This window comes from Dryas octopetala, chromosome 2 (assembly GCF_963921425.1).
Source record: "Dryas octopetala chromosome 2, drDryOcto1.1, whole genome shotgun sequence".
In the NCBI taxonomy this organism is placed as follows: domain Eukaryota; kingdom Viridiplantae; phylum Streptophyta; class Magnoliopsida; order Rosales; family Rosaceae; genus Dryas; species Dryas octopetala.
The window spans coordinates 26,983,245-27,002,792 of record NC_141367.1 but is presented as its reverse complement, the minus strand read 5'-3'; the positions used below and the strand labels follow the sequence as shown (position 1 = coordinate 27,002,792).

The following is a 19,548-nucleotide window of genomic DNA, read 5'->3' as shown; positions in this document are numbered from 1 at the left end:
CAATATAAGAATGACACATAGATTAAAAATGAATTAATGTGTATTACATTGTCCATAAATACATATGAGGGAAAAATTTTCAAATATGACACTTATTTTAGGGTCAATCTTATTTTAGAATATCAGTTTAAGTTTGTGTTAGTTTATGACATATAATTAGGATTTGTATTAATGTGGGACAATCTGTCAACTCTGTTAAAATTTCGGTCAATTCTGTTAAAAAAAAATTAAAAAAACTATAAAAAAAAAAAGTTACTACTAAAAATAAATTAAAATATTTAAAACTAATTTTGTAATTTGTGAAAACTCTCATCTCTCACCTATCTCAATCTCTCATCTCTCTCGATCCCATCTCCATCCAGCCCCGAACTCACCTTCTCATCCTCATCTCCCTCTCTCCCAGCCTCATCTCGTGCACACCTCTTCCACTATTCTTTCCCCCACCTCGAGCCCCTCTCTTTTTCATTCTCTTCTCCCTCCCTTTTTCTCCACCAGGCGTAGACGCCCCTCCCTTTTCCTTACCGAAACCCACCTCCTCACTTATTTCTCTGCCTTAATCTCTCTCCCCGCCCCTTTTCACTCACCGTCTGCCACCAGTACCACTAAAACCCAGACCCCACAAATCCCACCTGAAACCCATAACCCAAAACTCCCAAAACCCCTGAAACTTAGAACCCCCAAAACCCAGAACCCACAAACCCACTCTTCTCTCTTCCTTCCTTCCTCCCCACCCTGATCCCCTCCCAGCTGAATGGATTGTAAAAGCTTCTCCAAAATGAAAAAACTTCAAATATTTATAAATTGCAATGGGCGATACTTGGAGTTGTTGATTATCTGCCCCCAATGAGTTGAGATTGATTAATTGGTCTGAATATCCATTACAATTTTTGCCATTCAATTTTAATCCTAAAAAGCATATTGACTTTAGTATGCCGTGCAGCTGCATCTTACAACTCAGTGAGAAATTCAAGATATCTCATTTCAAATTATTTCGATCCACTATATTTGGTTTGCTTAAGATTTTCGACCCTAAATTTGAAAAGCTATAAATTTATAACATAAACCCCCAATCTCATATCTCTTCCCCCTTTCCTTCCCACCCGATCCCCTCCCAACAGCAAGCCCAGCCCGATTTGGCTTTGGGTAATTTGTTTTTTTTTCATTTTCAAATTTTTTGTCTTTATGTAATTTTCTATTTTTGTGGGTTTTAGTTTTAATCTTTGTGAAATGTTAACTTTTTTTAGTTTCAAACTTTTAAATAATTTTTATAGTTTTTTTATTATTATTTTTATTTTTAAAATATAAAATGACCAAATTATCCTTCATTTTAACGGAAATTTTAACAAAGTTGACTGATTGTCTCACATAAATACAAATCCTAAATATGTGTCCTAAATTAGCACAAGCCTAAACTAGTATCCTAAACTAAGATCGACTCAACGTAAGTGTCCTGTTTGAATATATGAGCCCTCCCCATTCATTGAGATCCTCATTGATTTAACAAAAAATGTGGATGAAAATGACAATGTGTATTACATTGTCCATAAATATATATGAGGGAAAATTTTTCAAACAGGACATTTATTTTGGAGTCAATCTTATTTTAGGACACTAGTTTGGGTTTGTGTTAGTTTATGACACATATTTAGGATTTGTATTAATGTGGGACAATTCGTCAACTCTGTTAAAATTTCCGTCTACTCTGTTAATAAAAATTAAAAAATCTATAAAAAAAAAAAAAAAAGCAAAAAAGTTACTACTAAAAATAAATCAAAATATTTAAAACTATTTTTATAATTTGTGAAAACTCTCATCTCTCTCGATCCCATCTCCACCCAGCCCCGAACTCACCTTCTCAGCCCCATTTCTCTTTCTCCCAGCCCCATCTCGTGCACACCCCCTCCTTTCTTATTTTTCTTCTTATTCTTTCCCTCACCCTGAGCCCCTCTCTTTTTCCTTTTCTTCTCCCTCCTTTTTTCTCCAGCAAGTGCAAGCGCCCCTTCCTCTTTCTTCCCCGTCACCGGTCCTCCCCCTCCTTCCCACCAAAACCCACCCCCTCACTTCTTTCTCAACCTTAATCTCTCTCCCCGCCTCTTTCCACTCACCGTCTGCCACCAGCACCACTGAAACCCAGACCCCACAAATCCCACTTGAAACCCATAACCCAGAACTCCCAAAACCCCCGAAACCCATAACCCACAAACCCACCTGAAACCCATAACCCAAAACCCACTCTCCTCTCTTCCCCTCTTCCTCCCCACCCTGATCTCTTCACATCTGAATGGATTGTAAAAGCTTCTCCAAGATGTAAAATCTTTAAATATTCATAAATTACAATGGGCAATACCTGGAAATGTTGATTATCTCCCCAATGAGTTGGGATTGATTAATTCGTCTGAATATCCATTACCATTTTTGCCATTCAATTTTAATCCTAAAAAGCATATTGACTTCAATATGCCGTGCAACCGCATCTTACAACTCAGTGAGAAATTCAAGATATCTCATTTCAAATTATTTTCGATCCACTGTATTTGGTTTGCTTAATATTTTTGACCCTAAATTTGAAAAGCTGTAAATTCCTAACAGAAACCCCCAATCTCATATCTCTTCCCCCCTTCCTCCCTACCCCGATCCCCTCCCAACAGCAAGCTCAGCCTGATTTGGTTTTGGATAATTTGTTTTTTTTTTTTTCATTTTCAGATTTTTTGTTTTTATGTAATTTTTTATTTTTGTGGGTTTTTAGTTTTAATCTTTGTTAAATGTTAACTTTTTTTAGTTTTAAACTTTTTAATAATTATTTTAGTAGTAAGAAATAATTTTTATAGTTTTTTGTTATTATTTTTTATTTTTAAAATATAAAATGACCAAATTATCTTTCATCTTAATAGAGTTGACTAATTGTCCCACATTAATACAAATTCTAAATATGTGTCCTAAATTAACACAAATTTAAACTAATATCCTAAACTAAGATTGACCCCAACGTAGATCTCCTGTTTGAATATACGAGCCCTACCCATTCATTGAGATCCTCATTGATTTAACAAAAAATGTGGATGAAAATGACAATTTGACCACCACCCCACACCATTGTCATCCCTAACTCTGGGCTTTTTGTCGTCAATAAAGAGTTTGGGCTCTTAACTAGAGTGGGCCTGATAATGTCAAACCCATCAATCCTGACAGCAATTCCCCCAAACCCTAGAGTCGAGATAGTATATAAGCATAAAGCCCTCCATTTTTTCAGTCCCAGTCTGAGTCCTTCTCTTTTAGCCTGCGCCTCCTCCTCTCCTTCTCTTCCAGGCTCTGACTGCAACCATGCAGATCTTCGTGAAAACCCTAACGGGGAAGACCATCACCCTAGAGGTCGAGTCCTCCGACACCATCGATAATGTGAAGGCAAAGATCCAGGACAAGGAGGGCATCCCGCCGGACCAGCAGCGCCTCATCTTCGCCGGCAAGCAGCTGGAGGACGGCCGCACCCTCGCCGATTACAACATCCAGAAGGAGTCGACGCTGCACCTGGTGCTCCGCCTCCGCGGTGGCGCTAAGAAGCGCAAGAAGAAGACCTACACCAAGCCAAAGAAGATCAAGCACAAGCACAAGAAGGTCAAGCTCGCCGTGCTCCAGTTCTACAAGGTCGACGACTCCGGCAAGGTCCAGAGGCTGAGGAAGGAGTGCCCCAACGCTGAGTGTGGAGCTGGGACTTTCATGGCCAACCATTTTGACAGGCACTACTGCGGCAAGTGTGGCTTGACCTATGTTTATCAGAAGGCTGGCGGTGATTAGAGTTTAGTGATTTTATATTTACATATATCATCATGAATTCTAGTTTCGCTACTTTATGGTGTTTTTGTTTTGATTTCATGCTTCGAAACCTCTGAATTTTTAGGTCTTGTCGTTGCTTAAATGACATATTTCGTTTTTCAAATGTTAAATGGTTTGGTTTATCTTAATTTTGTTTGGATTTATGTTTTATTGTTGATGGGCTGATTGATGATGTGATATGTTGCTGTTTTTGTCTTGGGAAGTTAAGTCAGAGATAAGCCCATGTTGTTTGCTTGTTGGTGCGCTATGCAGGATGAATGTCGTAGAATTTGGATCACATTTCATTGAAAATGTGTTCCTCTGAATTTTCTTTTGATCTTCAATATCCTTCTTTTAGCTCCTTTCATTTATCATTGCTTTTGCCCATTAGTAATGGTTTGGGTTTGCTTTTCAACTCTAATAAGTTGCTGTCTGCCTAACTAGGATTGGCATTTTGTATTTCTCTGTTATTTCATCTGAAACTTGTCATTCATAGCATCCAAAGTAGTATCTGTGCTTATGAAAAATCATTGTCATTCCCTTCATTCTTGGGTACAAAGAATAGTTTAGACTCACCCTGCTATGCCTACATTTGATTTTAAATGAAAATTTAGTGATGCTTTTTTTGCTTTGATTAATTGAATGTTTTGTACTTTAATTTTTTATCTTTAGCATTTGATTTGGGTATACTGATTGGACAGTTGATTTTGGTGTACTGTGAGGACAGCTGAATTTGGGTGTAGACTACCCAATGCTTCAGAGTCCGCTCCATTTAGATGTACTTGGATTTTAGTCTCACCAATTAGGCACCAATTGTATGATTTTGAATTCGTTTTTGGTTCATGGTTATATGATTTTGAACAGTAGGCACTGATTTATTATTTTGGTCGGTGTTTGAGCTCCGGTGGGATTGGAGTGCAGCTGTGGCCACCGCCCTATCTAAATGCTGTGATGTTGCCCTTTAGAATATATTTAGCTTTGAAGTCGGGTCAATGCAAGATTGGCTTGCGCTTTACTGGTTGGCTTGGGCCTTTACTTGCCAATTGTTTGCCTCTGTTATATATTCTTAATAACCTCAACAGCATATCGTAAACAACTCATGTTCATGTTTGTTGCAATCAAATACCTTTTTTGTTTTACACTTCATCAATGCCCAGCAAGCCCTTCATGGTATAATTTGGTCACTCTTGAAGATGAACAAGGCCGAGTCTGGTTTAGGATTTTCCCTTTTGTTGTATTCATTTGTGCATGGAAATATCCCTCATTGGTTGTTTGCTATAATAATACAATTCCAATTTTCTTCATGTTTTAGTCCTTTTTTTTTTGGGCCTTGTGTTTTAGTGCTTGGTTTTTTTTTGGCCAAAATGTTTTTGTCCTTGTTGAATGTATAGAAACGGTTCTGAAAGGAAAGATCTAATGATCCCTAAAAAGTAGAAATTGTTGTGATTTTTGCCCAAGCAAATTTCGGAGAACTACGTACATGTGCATAGTCGCTATCACAAACAAAGAATGAGGCCTCAAATGTTTTTCAGCATTTATTAGTAAGGTAAGAACTAAAAATATTAGGAAAATAAAATAGTATCACTCGTAGAAAATTTGGAAGATGTGATCAATGTGAAGCGTTGAGACCCTCGAACGAACATTAACAAACAAAATGGTATTGAAGTTGATGAAAATCCCAAGTCCTAACGTCTACTTGTTATACTGGTATGGTAAACTCTACATCGGAGGCTTGGAGCCACCCCTTTCGAAAATGAAGATTGAGGATAGAATTCTAGAACCTGTGAATGTCTGTATAACATTGAATTAACCTTGCTAATTGTTTTAGTTCATTTCATGAATTTTATATAGCCCAGAGAAAAGGCAACGAGCTCCATCAAGTAAGAAATTTGTCTTTATACATATATAGATGATCGAACCATTAATTCATAGCTTCTAAAAATTAATGCTAGTTTCGAAACCACCAAGTGGGAGTAGAGCTTTTATGCAAAACTACCAAGTGGGAGTAGAGCTTTTATGCAATATGTACCGAGTCTCTAACCCACCTTATTTTTACACCCCTATTAAATTTAAAAAAAATATAAAACTACTCTTTACATCTTTTATTGTTCTTATAATATCCTTTAATATATCAATTTAATAAACATTTTTTCCACACTCTTAACTATTATCCCACCCCCTTAACTATTATCCCACCCATCCATTTTTCCTTAATTTCTTTCTTCCAAAATCGCTTCAATTATATGACATCATTGATCAAATTAATATCTTGTGTTCTACAAGGTGTAGCCTCAAAAAATGTAAATAAATCTTTTTTTATGCTTTTTTTTTTTTGGTGAACTGTTTGTAATTATTGTTCGATTGAATTGAATCCATGATCCTAAATTTGAATTGGATCCTAAAATATTTTTCGGTGATTGTGATTGACTTGTGTTCTATTCATAATTAGGGGATAATGAACCAGAACCACCATTATAGTCACTTGGCGGCGGCGAGTTTGAGTTTGAGTCAGGAGGAGGAGAGTCCTTGATTCTGACATTCTCCTTCCTTAATTATTCTTAGTTTTACACTTTTACTTCTTTCCGTCTCTCAATCTTTCATTCTTTTTATTTATTCAATACAATACTGAAAATTATACAAGAAGAAGATAGAAGAATCAAAGTAGGTATGATACCTTAACAAAAAAGCTTCATACAAAACCAATAAATATATGAGAACATTGCCAATTAAGAACCTTTACATGCAATGCAGTAGGGGCGAATCTACATTAGGGGCTACATAGGCTGCAGCCCCTGCAGTTTTTTTAAATTTTGTTGTGTTACCCATATTGTTAGCCCCTGCAGAATAAAAAAATGCAAAGGTAGAAACTAAAAAGCTTACCACAAGATTCGAAGCTAGCCACAAGATAAAGCAAAGCCTTGACCACTAGACCACTAACTGCTAGTGTAAAAAATGTTCAAACAGATACTTTATAATAATGTTAATAATCTACACTTCTACAGTTCTACTTCTACTATCCCACATCAGAAAGGAGAGAAGTTTACTCTCACATTTTTCCTATTGCACACACTACACGGCCACAAGATTTGTTTAACTTTTGGGCTGGGCCTATTTTTATGCCACTCTCCCTTCTACTAAGCAAATAAAAAAAGTGCCCCAATCACCGTGGTTTAAGCTTATACAATTACTAGTCTCTCCGCACTCACACTCGCGAGAGCGAGTGCGAAGAGGCTCTTTTTATTGCGCATACACCAATATTTTAGCAAACGTAATTCGTTTAATAAGCTGTATTACGTATATTCTTAGAGCATTTAGCTAGTCTTTTCGGGAATATGATTTATCCGGCTTTTCTTCATTCTTGCCAAATAAAAATATTGAATTACACTCTAATTTACCACTTGCTTCAGCTATTGTGCGAATAAGCTCTCCTTATTGTGCAAACGTTGTTATTTTAGCATGCCCAGTTTATCCTATAAAATTTTCTATTGTGCATACGTAAAAACTTTTTATAATGAAATAATTATTTATTTGAAGAAAGTTTCTCAATTTGACTTCTTATAAGAAAATTATAGAATCAAATATCATTTTGAATTTTTGATATATTCTCTTCATGTCCAGGAGTAGCTGAAGCAAGTGGTAAGTTGATTCATTTTCAACTTTTTGATTGGGGGTTCGAATCCCATGGGGTGCAATTGTTATAATTTTTTTTATATATTGATACATTTTTTATTTGCTTTAAATAATTATTTATTTGAAGAAAGTTTCTCAATTTGACTTCTTATAAGAAAATTATAGAATCCAATATCATTGTGAATTTTTGATATATTCTCTTCATGTCCAGGAGTAGCTAAAGCAAGTGGTAAGTTGATTCATTTTCAACTTTTTGATTTGGAGTTCGAATCCCATGGGGTGCAATTGTTATAATTTTTTTTTATATATTGATACATTTTTTATTTGCTTTAAATAAGTTGGTTGTGTGTGTGTGGAAGAAAGTGCTTGAGTGCAGTGTGTGTAGTGTGTGGTGAGGTTAGTGGCTGTGAGTGTAATTGGTGCAGCGTTCTGTGCAGTGTGTATAGTTTGGTGAGTGGCTATGAGTGTGGTGAGTGTTCATTTGAATTTTTTTTTTCTTAATAGAAATTGGTTTTATAGCCTATAAATTTTGTAGAGAGAGAACCTTTAATTTTCCTTTTACAATAGATATTGTTACTTATTTGCATGAAAACAACAAATAGAAGAAATATTTTTTTTAAGTGCACCTTGATACCCCCAATTTCCTCTCCATACTCAAGTACAAATTTTCTTCACAAAAATTTTTCATTTCACTCTTAAATAAAAAAGATAAAACAAAATAAAGAAATCCCCCCCCCCCTCCTCCCCAAAACAGGGGTTGGCAGCCCCTAAATCGGATGTCCCTCCCCTCTCCTCAATGACCTCAATTAATTCATGTTATTAATTGCCTAATAGTACCAAGTAAATAGGGTCATTGAGGGGAGGGGAGAAGGACATCCAATATCTAGTCTTTGGCCATGTCCCCTGCACATACCAAAAAGCTTTCTCATATTGCGCATAATTTAATTTGTTTTTCCACAATAGGTGTTGCATAATTTTCATGTGTGCATTTCTTTCTCCTTGCCCTTGCCTATTTTTCTCTATGATATTTCTATATCTGATTATTATTGTACGTCACATTTAAATTTGCATGTTTTAGGCTCTTCTCAATGATATTCAAAGAATGGGAAAAACGTTATTATTAAAAAAATAGAATATAAGGATAAACGATGGTGTAAGAAAAATAAAACCAATTAATAAATGCTATTAATTTGAACAATACCAATTCATATCACATTTTCTGTACAATACTATCAACTATTCCAGTTTTGCTCGTGAGTTTAGAGTATAATACATAAAATAGTAACAATTCACACTACTTTTCTTGTTGTAATCTTCTAATAGCTAGTATTAATATATACCCCCAATAGCTCAATTACATTGCAAAATCTTCTAATAGCTAGCAGATCCGAGTTACTAATCTTCTTATTACAAAAATTAAGAACCTTAACAAATACCAAATTAACATGGGACACATCGGAGTTAATATCAATGCATAATGAACTAATACCATCAGCATGTAAACCTTTGATTTAAAGTAGTACTCATCCTGAAATGCATACTTGAAGCCTTCAAGATTTATTGGGTTACAGAAGTCATCAATTAAAGCTTCACTCGGACAACCTAAACAAAGAGACGATTAGTAAGAAGATTAGAAAATGTTTAGACAACCCAGGCTAAGAATATAATAGACACATCAAAAGTGCCTCATTATCTTTCAAAAGAAAGAAATTTCTCATACATCAAAGAAGAAAAACCCATCATTCTCCACACATTTAAATATATTAAATCAACATAAATGTTAGATGAGCCAAACCAAAAACCTATAAAAAGAGTAGAACATAAGAAAAGTCTATGGTAATATACAATTCAGGAAAAAAAATAATAAAATAGGCTCTCTCTCTCTCCATCTCTCTCTCATCCAAAACAAACTGAATTTTGGTAAAATCCCTCCCAATATCTACACCCGTATTTCATCAAGCACCTCATATTCAACATAAATACAAATTTTAACGTATAAAAAAAATTCTAGAACATAAGAAAAGTTTGTGGTAATATGCAATTCAGAAAAAAGAAAAAAAAAAAAGCATAGGCTGATGAGCAAATAAACCCATACCATTTTCCTATGCAATGGATACAAAATCGCTTTCTCTTACAGCTTCTGCACCTAACAACCTTGCCCTTACCATTGCTCCGCCATTGATGGCACATTGTGGCCTCCACTTCCATCCTCTGTGAAATCCAAAGTCATAAATTGCATAAATAAAAATAGTGACAACAAAGCATAAACAGAGAATTACAAACTTCTTACTCTTACTCTTTGATACTCCTTCCCAAAATTTGGCTTTGGTTTTTTCTTCTCTAAAATCTTTGAAGCCCTAACCGAACCACCAACATGTCCATGTCCTGTCTTAACACCCAACTCCTTTCACACGCTTCTTTTTTCTGCACTCCTTTTTTCAAAACCATTTCAACTCCCTCGTCATTAAAACCACCACCACCAACTCCTTGACCTTCTCCTCCTGACCCCAACTCACTAACCCCATCAACTTCCTCATTCCTCAGACGCATCCAACCAAACCCATTTTCCCAATCCCTGGCCACTCTTGTTTGGTAATAGAAATACCACCACACTTCTTATTCCCACCACGCTTCTTATTCCTCATTCCTCTTCCTATTCCCACCACGCTTCTTCTTCTTCACAATCTGAGCAACCCAATCACCTTCAACTCCCAACCATTTTGTTCCATCACCACGTCCCACGAAGAAGAGAGAACTTGGTTTGGATACAAAATAAAAATAAAAGAGAACGTGGTCTCCTAAACGTGGTGTCATACTGCATTATTTTTCGTATTTATTTTTTAATTTGTTTAATTGCAAGAGTGGTTGATTACTTATTTGTCTTTATCGAATTAAAATTGTATGTTTTAATAAATTTAATTAACCATGGGTATTTGTGAGATTTCAGAAAATTTCACCTAGTGGAGGTGTTTGCTTTATATATAGATTATTATATATAGAAGAAGAAGATATAGAAGATATAGAAGATATACCATGGTAAGTTCAGCCCCTGCAGTTTCAGAATCCTGGATTCGCAAATATGCTAGCTAGCTAGCTAATTAAGTTATGGATGAGCTCGGATGGAGAGTATTTGTGCAAATTTGTCCTTTATATATAGATGACGTGGTTGCTAATACAAGTGAGGGGAGTTGAGGGTCCATGGATTCACAACTAGGATTTCATTTTCTTCTTCTATATATAGAAGCAGAAAGCACCGATATATTCGAAACCCTATCAGAAGCTACACAGCCTCCACGGTACCTCTCCACCTTTTTTTTCTTTGGATCTTTTCTTTCTCTTCCTCTTATGCAAAACTGGTTTAGTTTCATCATCTATACAGCTACAAATGCATTAACCGATTTTTTATTTCAGGGGAAGCGCTCCAGTGAACCCGACAATCCCACCATGTGTAAGTCCTCTTTTGTTCTACGGGTCTAGATCTTATCGATTTTATTATACGAATCTGAATTGAATGCCTTTGATTCTTTTTTCTGTTTTTGGTTTGCATGGAAATTTGTTTTGATCTAGTATTAATTTGTATATTGTTTCTGTTTGTTCTTTTTACAGCCTGCAAATCAAGCCGATATGACCTCAGCGTTCCTTTCAAGGTATTGTTATTATGTTTTGCTTAGGAATGTTTTAATTGCTGTGAATTAGCTTTGTTTTGTTTTGCTTAGCAATGGTAACATATGTGCATTCTCTGAATTTCACATATATGATATGAAGTCATGTTTGATATGTACATAGGGCATGAGATGATGAAATACCGAAATTCCTGTCCTTCTCGGTGAAATTGATGGGTTTAGTCTCCTACTCAAAATTATTGTACACCATAAAGTACCGAAACTAGAATTCATGATGATATATGTAAATATAAAATCGCTAAACTCTAATGCTCCCGGCGGCTCAATTATTTTAAACCTTAAACCAACAGTAGCCAACAGCAGCTATATATAACCCTCTCCCCCTCCCCTGTGTTCACCAAGCACCAATGGCAAGATATCACATTGCTATTGAGGGTTCTGTGTTGGGAGCGTACCGATTTTACCGACGGTCATTCAAAGTCATTAAGTATGTACTACGGTACTACTTTCAACTAATCACATGACCAGACCAGTACTGGTTCACCAGTTTCAACATTATGGACCTTTACGGTTTTTTATTCCACTTCAGTGTGAGCTATTTTTTTTCTTTCTATTTCGAAAAAGTCTTGCCTGGTTGAGCTGACCTTGTATGTTAACAAAAAAAATTTTTATTTGTTAAGTGCTTTATTTTGGGAAGATGCAATCAGCAAGGCAAAGGCATTTGATGAGAAATACCAGCTTATATATATATATATATATATTTAAGTGCTTTAATTTAATTTATTTTAGTACTAGCTATCTACTTTACACTGTGTTAGATGCGAACAAGTTCTTCATCCTAATTATTAAAGCAAAGATACCGTAGCATGGGATATGCATGAACCCAACCCCACGATACCTGCAAAGTTCACGATGGTATGATGAGTGATGGCAGAGCTGAATGAGATTCTGACAAATATATCTTTAATTACTACAACTAACAGCCTTAAAATCTACAAAACAAATACAGCATGAAAATATTTAACAAATTTTGATTTTTGAGATTCTGATGTAGGTCAAGTCATTAACTTATAAGAATCCAATTCATGGCCAAAAAAAAAAAAAAATCCAATATATCCAAAACTGCAGCCACGTATGGGGGAAAACCTACCTGATACATAATTTAAAGGTGTAAACCCATGCACCTGCACCTTTGCGGGTGTGACCTTCTTCGTGAGTAAGACTTTTAGACATATTGGATGTATCTAAGTGCCTCGCTCTGTCTATCACCTGATCAGCTCCATCCTCACCAACTCTATTTCGATATTTGTAACATCCACAAAGGAAGAGTGTAGATCCAAGCTACGACATGAAGTTCAGAGCATAAGACAATTAGAGACATTGACATCCAAGCAACGGAAACATAATGACTGTCATACTTATTTAAGCCACTGGGAGATTAGCAGATACATGGCTTTTTAATGTGTATTCAACTGAATAGCTGCCAATTAATTCTATTGAACATCTTTGAACGATAAGATTTGCTTGAGTAGTCTAAAGGACAAAAGAAAAATATCATTCCATATTTCTCATACTAAATGCAGGTTTGTTCAAGACCCTTGAGAGTTGAAAATCATACCCCAAAATAGATTGTGACAATTATTCTGTAAGCAAGTAGCCAAGCGGGATGAGTTCCTTTAAGACATGTCTTCCAGGCTTCATCCTCGTACAAAGACTACTGTTTCTCGTTGATTTTCTCTCCTGTCCGTTCTTGATTTGTTGAAACCTCCATATTTCCATATAAGAATTGAGGCCAGAACCTACTAGTTCCAAATTTCCAATCCATATTGCACAGAGTAAGAATCTCCAGTTCAACCAATAACTTGTACTTGCTCCACTAATTATGTTATCTAATTTGGATCCCAGGTCTATGTGTTTAAATGAATATGAGTAAGTCTGTACTCATCAAAATCAAATACCATCAGATTTCAGTAGCAAAACTTAAGTAGCAACAGTTCTAATGTGAAATGTTAGGCAAAAAACAATTGAAATGTTTAAGGGTAAAGAAAAATGTGATAATGGTGTATGAATTGAGCCGAATATTTTCCAAAACTCATTTGGAAATTATCAAAATATGAAACCCAGAATTAAAGTAAGCTTCGGAGTTATTCAATTCTAACAACACCATTACTGCCAGAACAGAAAGAGTTTAATACAATACGTTCTGATAAATAAAGGTGTGCTCGCAAATGAAAATCAATGTAAAATAGGATGCTTTGCTTCTTCCTTCTTCCTCCCGTCAAAGAGAGAGAGAGAAGCAAAAGGGAGGGAGTGGAAGAGTTACTTTTTTTTTTGTTGCCTGCAGTTTTAGTTTATATATGCCTGAGGTTTTGTCGTCTGATCTTGCCGTTGCCGCTGTGGGATTGTAGAAGATTAAAGAAAGCAAAGACAGAATAAACTTTTCTTCTTCTCAAGTCAAAACTCAGAAGTCAAAAACCAATAATAAATTTTGATATGATATTGTATTCATTTTCTTGTGGGATTGGATAATGCTACGTTCTTTTCTCCAGAACCTGCAAACCACTTGAACAAGTCCACGTGGACCTTATGAAAAATGGATGCTTCTCTTTTGGTTGCTATATTACCCACATGAACCTGCAAATTGGGTTCCTATTTTGGTTTGTTTACTTCTTCTCCCTGGAGACTAGTCCCTTGTTTGATGGCTTGATTCAAGTTTATATTTGAGAACCAAATGGTATCATTTCAATCAAGCAAGTAGTATTGATATTTGTAAAAAGCTTAAAAAACAAAAATAATGTTTTGTTGCCAACCAAACAATATTTATGATTTCAGCATATTAGAGCATAGCAGTGCCATGACTTTGTCGTTGGCAGAGGGTAAATGATAACAAGGGACTAAAAGGTAACAATGTTCTGACTTCTGACCAACAACAAAAAACAATGTGAAATTATAAACCAGAGGCTGCCTTGGAGATACTATTGAAATTAATCATGATCAAGATTCTCTGCTATTACATCAACAGGTAATGACCCCAAGGGGACTGAATCACTATCATAAAATGCATCATCACTATCATCACTATAATCATAATCATCTTTGTTACTATAGACTTCATATTCACCACTATAAGGGTCACTTTGGGGAACCTCAGACTCTTGGATAGAGCTGCTGGTACCATCTTCACTTGACAAGATTAATGCTGGATAGGAGTGCTCTGTGGCCTGTGAAACACCCTCAAATTCCTCCACCCTCTTCAGAAGAGCATCGGGATCAAGGTCAATTTCATCCAGCAACAGTGCTTTGTTCGAGTCAATTGAGCGTTTCCACAGCGACATCATTTTAGGGCTTGTTATCACTGTTTTGGCATCAGGCTTACAAGAATTATCATTATCTTGGCCTGAAAAAGCACAATCAATGCATAAATGGAGGCCAAGCATAACTGTCTAGCATCACAGGAGCATATAAGTGCTTCAAGTGTTGAAAAAATTTGGTTGTTATAGTATTATTACCGAGGAAACAAGAAGTTCAGAAACAAATTGAAAAATCTTAGGGGAAAAAAACGTGCTATATTATTATTACTATATAAGGCAGAAAAAAAAACATCATGTACTAGCAATATAAAAGTTCCAATCTGTCCAGCAAAAGATAAAAACACAAAATACACAACATAAAGACTTTGTTCACGTGCAATCCTCAAATAACTAATTATGTGTGTATGAGCGAGAGATAGAGCTGCTTAAAATTTAGTTCTGGAGAATACAATTTCTAGGATGCTGCGTCTCTTGTCTAAAATCGGTTCAACAAAATTTAGTTCTCAAAGAATGTAATTTCTAGGATACTGCTCCTCTTGAGTCTTGTCAGCAGCTGATAAGGACTTTTCCTAAAAAACAGGCTGCAACCCTACCTGCCTTTTCCAAGATTACTTGAAAGGCAGAAGCTTCCTTCAATTTGGATTGAGATGAAGCCCTAAAACATCACACCATGTCTATTCTAATCATGAGGTCTACCATCCATGACACTGATAACAGAAGGCCCACATGATGGTGAAATCATGTTAAAGCCCTTAAAAAAATTTCATCTTCCAATTTTACAATTAGCAACCAAAATGATTTCAGACCAAACAAAAAGCGACATGTTCAATATGGAAGATTATAAAATGCATAAGATTCAAGTGCCTCCTTATTACCCCTGCATAATAATCACCCCACTCTTATCTAGACATGATGTTAAGTTAATATAAGCTTATGACAGAGATAATCTCCTGAATCATGGGTTTATTATTAATTTGTAGTCGGTTTTAAAAATATTCATGCATATGCATTGTAACTTGTACCCCTCTCTGTTGATGATACAATATCAACATCAGCAGGTTCTGAAGGTGAAGGTGCCGCTTGGTACATTGATATCCAATCTGGTCCCCTCCACATCAATATCTGTTCATCATCAAAAGAAAGTAGCACACAAGGAACCAATTCCTGTAAACAAGTGGAGAGGTAAACGGTCAGTGGGAAACTAAGAGCATGGTAGACAGAATGATTGAGGCAACCCTTTACAGAATATAAACACCATCAAGCAATTTTTCAAGATACTATCTGGCACTTGTAAGAAGCACTGCCATCCATTTACTGATCATTGTGAGTCAAATAGAAATAAGTACCTCTGAAAGGTTTTGAAAGCCAAAAATTATAATTTTTTTAAAAGAAGAAAACCCAGTTTCACATGTTAAACCTCAAAAGAGTACCATTTCTTACAGGGCTTTATACAGGATCAGGCTAAAATATATCGAAAGAAGAGTTATAAGAACAGAAGATGTATATATACGAACCTTAAGCTTAGCGCCTAATTTTTTGTAATCACTTGCATGCATCCCCCTGCAGTCAATCTTTACCAAAGGACTTCCTTCAAAAGCATGCCTAACATCTCTCACCAAGGTGATGTATACTCCATTTTTGGCTGCAATTTGAAAGAAACATAAAAATAGTATGAAATAATTATCTTTGGAAGTTTAGAACCTTTGTAATGCATGTCTATTAAATTATTAATCTTAATCACAAATCAATGTGACAGTTAATTTTTTAATTAAAGAGCTCTGAACCCCCAATGAAAACTGAATTTAGCTGCTTGTCGCAGCCACGAAGATCAATTCCTTGACATCATCTGATACAGAGCATGGTTTTAATGCTTTAAACAATAATTTTGGAACACAAGGACCACTGACACCGGAGGATCAAATTTGGACCCTTTTGAAATAACAATACAGAACATATAAATTGACTATCTCATTATACTTAAAAAAAGCCTTGCTTCACATCTTATGGCTCCAGTTGCTTGGAACGAGATCAAAAAACGAGACTAAGCAGCAAATAAACCTTTTATGACAATTGACAGGGTGTTCGCATATAAGAATGAGCAATGCACTTAGTAGGGACAATTACCTAATTTACATATTGGCAAAAGTCTTTTCCCTTTGTTCCGCAGTTCTTCAGCTTGAGCTTTAGTCAATCCTTCTGGAGCCTCTTGGATAAGTTTAGGGTAGACAGGAGCAGCTGGTTTCCACAGCATCAGCGGATACTGTGGACGAGTTTTATAGTTGTAGTTTCTTCCGCAAAAGAGATAAACTACACCACCAACTCGATGGATGATCTTTCCCCCAGTTCTTTCCTGGAATCATATACAAAACCTGAGTTTTATCAAGTTTTTCCGTAGTCTGATCGTCAGCTTAAACTGCATTGTCGAACTTCCACAGTATATACAGTAATGTAAGTTAATTTTGTGATGTTGAACATGCTATTGTGGTGGCAGAACAAAACAAGCAATTCATGGATACCTCAAGATGGTGGCAAACATTATTCATATCTACAGTTGGAACACCTTTGCATTTAACTTTACAGACTGGTCGCCGCTTCCAATGCGAATGTACCAACTCCAACATATTATGCGTCAATCCATCTCTTCCTAAACAAACAGAAAAACGAGTCACTCAACACTCAACAGCAAAGAAAGCAATAAGAAAAACACCAAGACAGCACCAAAAGCAAAGAGCTCACCGAGATTGACTTGGCGATTATCGGACAAATGGGGTTTGACGAGCATTTTGACCTCCCATTTCTTCAAGGGCTCTCCGAGAATCTCCTCCCTTGTCTTCTCCTGCCTGGGATACTTCCCCAACTGAAAGGGCCTCGGCATTTCCACCTGCTTCACTCCCTTGGTTCCCGGAATCAACGGACCGACGGAGTCGAAAAGCGGAACCTTCCGCCTCATCTTCTTCTCCTTGGCGCTCTTCAACGGAGCCTTGCCGGTCCACGGCCTCGGCATTGTGGGCGGCGCGAAGGGCAAGAAAGCCGGTTCGCGAATGGCCAAAGGTTTCGCCTTTGGGGTCTCGGAGTAGCTGAATTGGAACTCGAAGGGCGCGCCGGGGAGGAGGTACGACACCCCGTTTTCGCCGACGACGACGGAGCGGTCGCCGTCGGATTGGATGACGCCCTCGCGTACTGGCTTGTAGTATTTAGTGCGGCGGTGGAGGGATTTGAGAGCTGGGTTGGGAGGAGGGGCATTTTGGGACTTTTTCAGGGGAGGCGGGTATTTGGGAATTGGGATTGGTGGGGAAGAAGAGGAGGAGGTGGTGGGATTTGGGTCGTTTGGGGGTGGGGTTGAAGGGAGAGAGGAGAAGAGGTTGAAGCCTGGTAGTGATGCTATGATCGCCATCAAAATTGCTTTCTTCTTTTAGTTCATGCAGACATGCCAGAAGGGAGGGAATGGATGGGATAAGGCTTCTTTTCTTCAGCTTTTCCGGTTTTTCTGTTGCTTCAGTGAAGCTTGCACTCACTTAAAGAGAGTGATGATATTTTCACTGTGTACGACATTAATTTATGCGTCGTATTTAAGACCAGCATCAAGATTAGATTAGGCCCATATACTAACTTAATACAGTGTTTGTGTTTGAAATTGAGTTTGCTATATATACCGTAGGAGCGAAATACTGTTCAAATAGGAGAAAGACTTTATTATGAATTAAAAAGATTTTTTTATAAATTATTAAAAATTAAAATAATTTTTTTATAAATTTTAAAACACTCCCAATTTCTATTTAAAAATTATTTTTCTAAAAAATCTAAGTCTAATTATCTCTTTATTATTTTGGTAAGGAAAATAATATTTATCTAACTTTTTAGCAATATACCTAATACATTATATGCATGTCACTTTATTGTATTAAAAAGGCAACAATATAGTAAAACCGATCGCAATAATAAGAGAGTTTCTTATTAATTAAAAATTTAATTAGGTTAAATAGCTTTAAAAAATAAAAGAAAATGTTATTTATCTCAATTTTTCCCCTATTCATGTAATAAATGATATACATACCACGTTATTGCATTATTAAAAATAACATATCGTATAATCCAATATAAGAATGACACATAAATTAAAAATGAATTAATGTGTATTACATTGTCCATAAATATATATGAGGGAAAAATTTTCAAACAGGACATTTATTTTGGGGTCAATCTTATTTTAGGACACTAGTTTAGGTTTGTGTTAGTTTATGACACATATTTAGAATTTATATTAATGTGGGACAATTCGTCAACTTTGTTAAAATTTCCGTCTACTATGTTAAAAAAAATTAAAAAAACTACTAAAAATAAATCAAAATATTTAAAACTATTTTTATAATTTGTGAAAACTCTCATCTCTCTCGATCCCATCTCCACCCAGCCCCGAACTCACCTTTTCAGCCCCATTTCTCTTTCTCCCAGCCCCATCTCGTGCACACCCCCTCTTTTCTTATTTTTCTTCTTATTCTTTCCCCCACCCTGAGCCCCTCTCTTTTTCCTTTTCTTCTCCCTCATTTTTTCTCCAGCAAGCGCAAGCGCCCCTTCCTCTTTCTTCCCCGTCACCGTCCTCCCCCTCCTTCCCACCAAAACCCACCCCCTCACTTCTTTCTCAACCTTAATCTCTCTCCCCGCCCTTTTCCACTCACTGTCTGCCACTAGCACCACTGAAACCTAGACCCCACAAATCCCACCTGAAACTCAGACCCCACAAATCCCACTTGAAACCCATTTTTAACTCCCAAAACCCCCGAAACCCATAACCCACAAACCCACCTGAAACCGATAACCCAAAACCCACTCTCCTCTCTTCCCTTCTTCCTCCCCACCTTGATCCCTTCACATCTGAATGGATTGTATAAGCTTCTCCAAGATGTAAAATCTTTAAATATTCATAAATTATAATGGGCGATACCTGGAAATGTTGATTATCTCCCCAATGAGTTGGGATTGATTAATTCATCTGAATATCCATTACCATTTTTGCCAGTCAATTTTAATCTTAAAAAGCATATTGACTTCAATATGCCGTGCAACCGCATCTTACAACTCAGTGAGAAATTCAAGATATCTCATTTCAAATTATTTTCGATCCACTGTATTTGGTTTGCTTAATATTTTCGACCCTAAATTTGAAAAGCTGTAAA

At 36.4% G+C, this 19,548-nt stretch overlaps 2 protein-coding genes and 1 long non-coding RNA gene across 3 annotated transcripts; 2 read left to right on the top strand and 1 right to left on the bottom strand.

Annotated features, from left to right (window-relative positions):
- The first annotated feature begins 3,241 nt into the window (after positions 1 to 3,241).
- On the top strand, positions 3,242 to 3,959 carry LOC147294948 (ubiquitin-ribosomal protein eS31 fusion protein). The gene has a single exon (XM_086233862.1). The coding sequence runs from the start codon at positions 3,322 to 3,324 to the stop codon at positions 3,790 to 3,792; it is 471 nt and encodes a 156-aa protein (XP_086089988.1). The 5' UTR covers positions 3,242 to 3,321; the 3' UTR covers positions 3,793 to 3,959.
- A 6,549-nt stretch (positions 3,960 to 10,508) lies between these two features.
- LOC147294947 (uncharacterized) lies at positions 10,509 to 11,462 on the top strand. Its single transcript, XR_015120653.1, has 4 exons — positions 10,509 to 10,736; positions 10,852 to 10,888; positions 11,047 to 11,087; positions 11,227 to 11,462. It is a non-coding gene; the product is annotated as an uncharacterized LOC147294947 (long non-coding RNA).
- A 2,543-nt stretch (positions 11,463 to 14,005) lies between these two features.
- On the bottom strand, positions 14,006 to 17,839 carry CAF2 (RNA-binding CRS1 / YhbY (CRM) domain-containing protein). Its single transcript, XM_086233855.1, has 6 exons — positions 17,111 to 17,839; positions 16,891 to 17,018; positions 16,499 to 16,724; positions 15,889 to 16,016; positions 15,397 to 15,538; positions 14,006 to 14,460 (listed from the first exon to the last, which is right to left on the bottom strand). Exons 1-6 carry the CDS (start codon positions 17,766 to 17,768, stop codon positions 14,048 to 14,050), a joined length of 1,695 nt encoding a protein of 564 aa, XP_086089981.1. The 5' UTR covers positions 17,769 to 17,839; the 3' UTR covers positions 14,006 to 14,047.
- Between the last annotated feature and the right edge of the window lie 1,709 nt (positions 17,840 to 19,548).

Bases quoted from the DNA above. Each gene is read 5' to 3' on its own strand.
- LOC147294948 (XM_086233862.1), top strand. From the start codon at position 3,322: ATGCAGATCTTCGTGAAAACCCTAACGGGGAAGACCATCACCCTAGAG.
- CAF2 (XM_086233855.1), bottom strand. From the start codon at position 17,768: ATGGCGATCATAGCATCACTACCAGGCTTCAACCTCTTCTCCTCTCTC. The intron at 17,019-17,110 runs GTGAGCTCTTTG...CTGTTTGTTTAG, and splicing joins TAATCGCCAAGTCAATCTCG to GAAGAGATGGATTGACGCAT. The intron at 15,539-15,888 runs GTTCGTATATAT...ACTTGTTTACAG, and splicing joins AATTAGGCGCTAAGCTTAAG to GAATTGGTTCCTTGTGTGCT.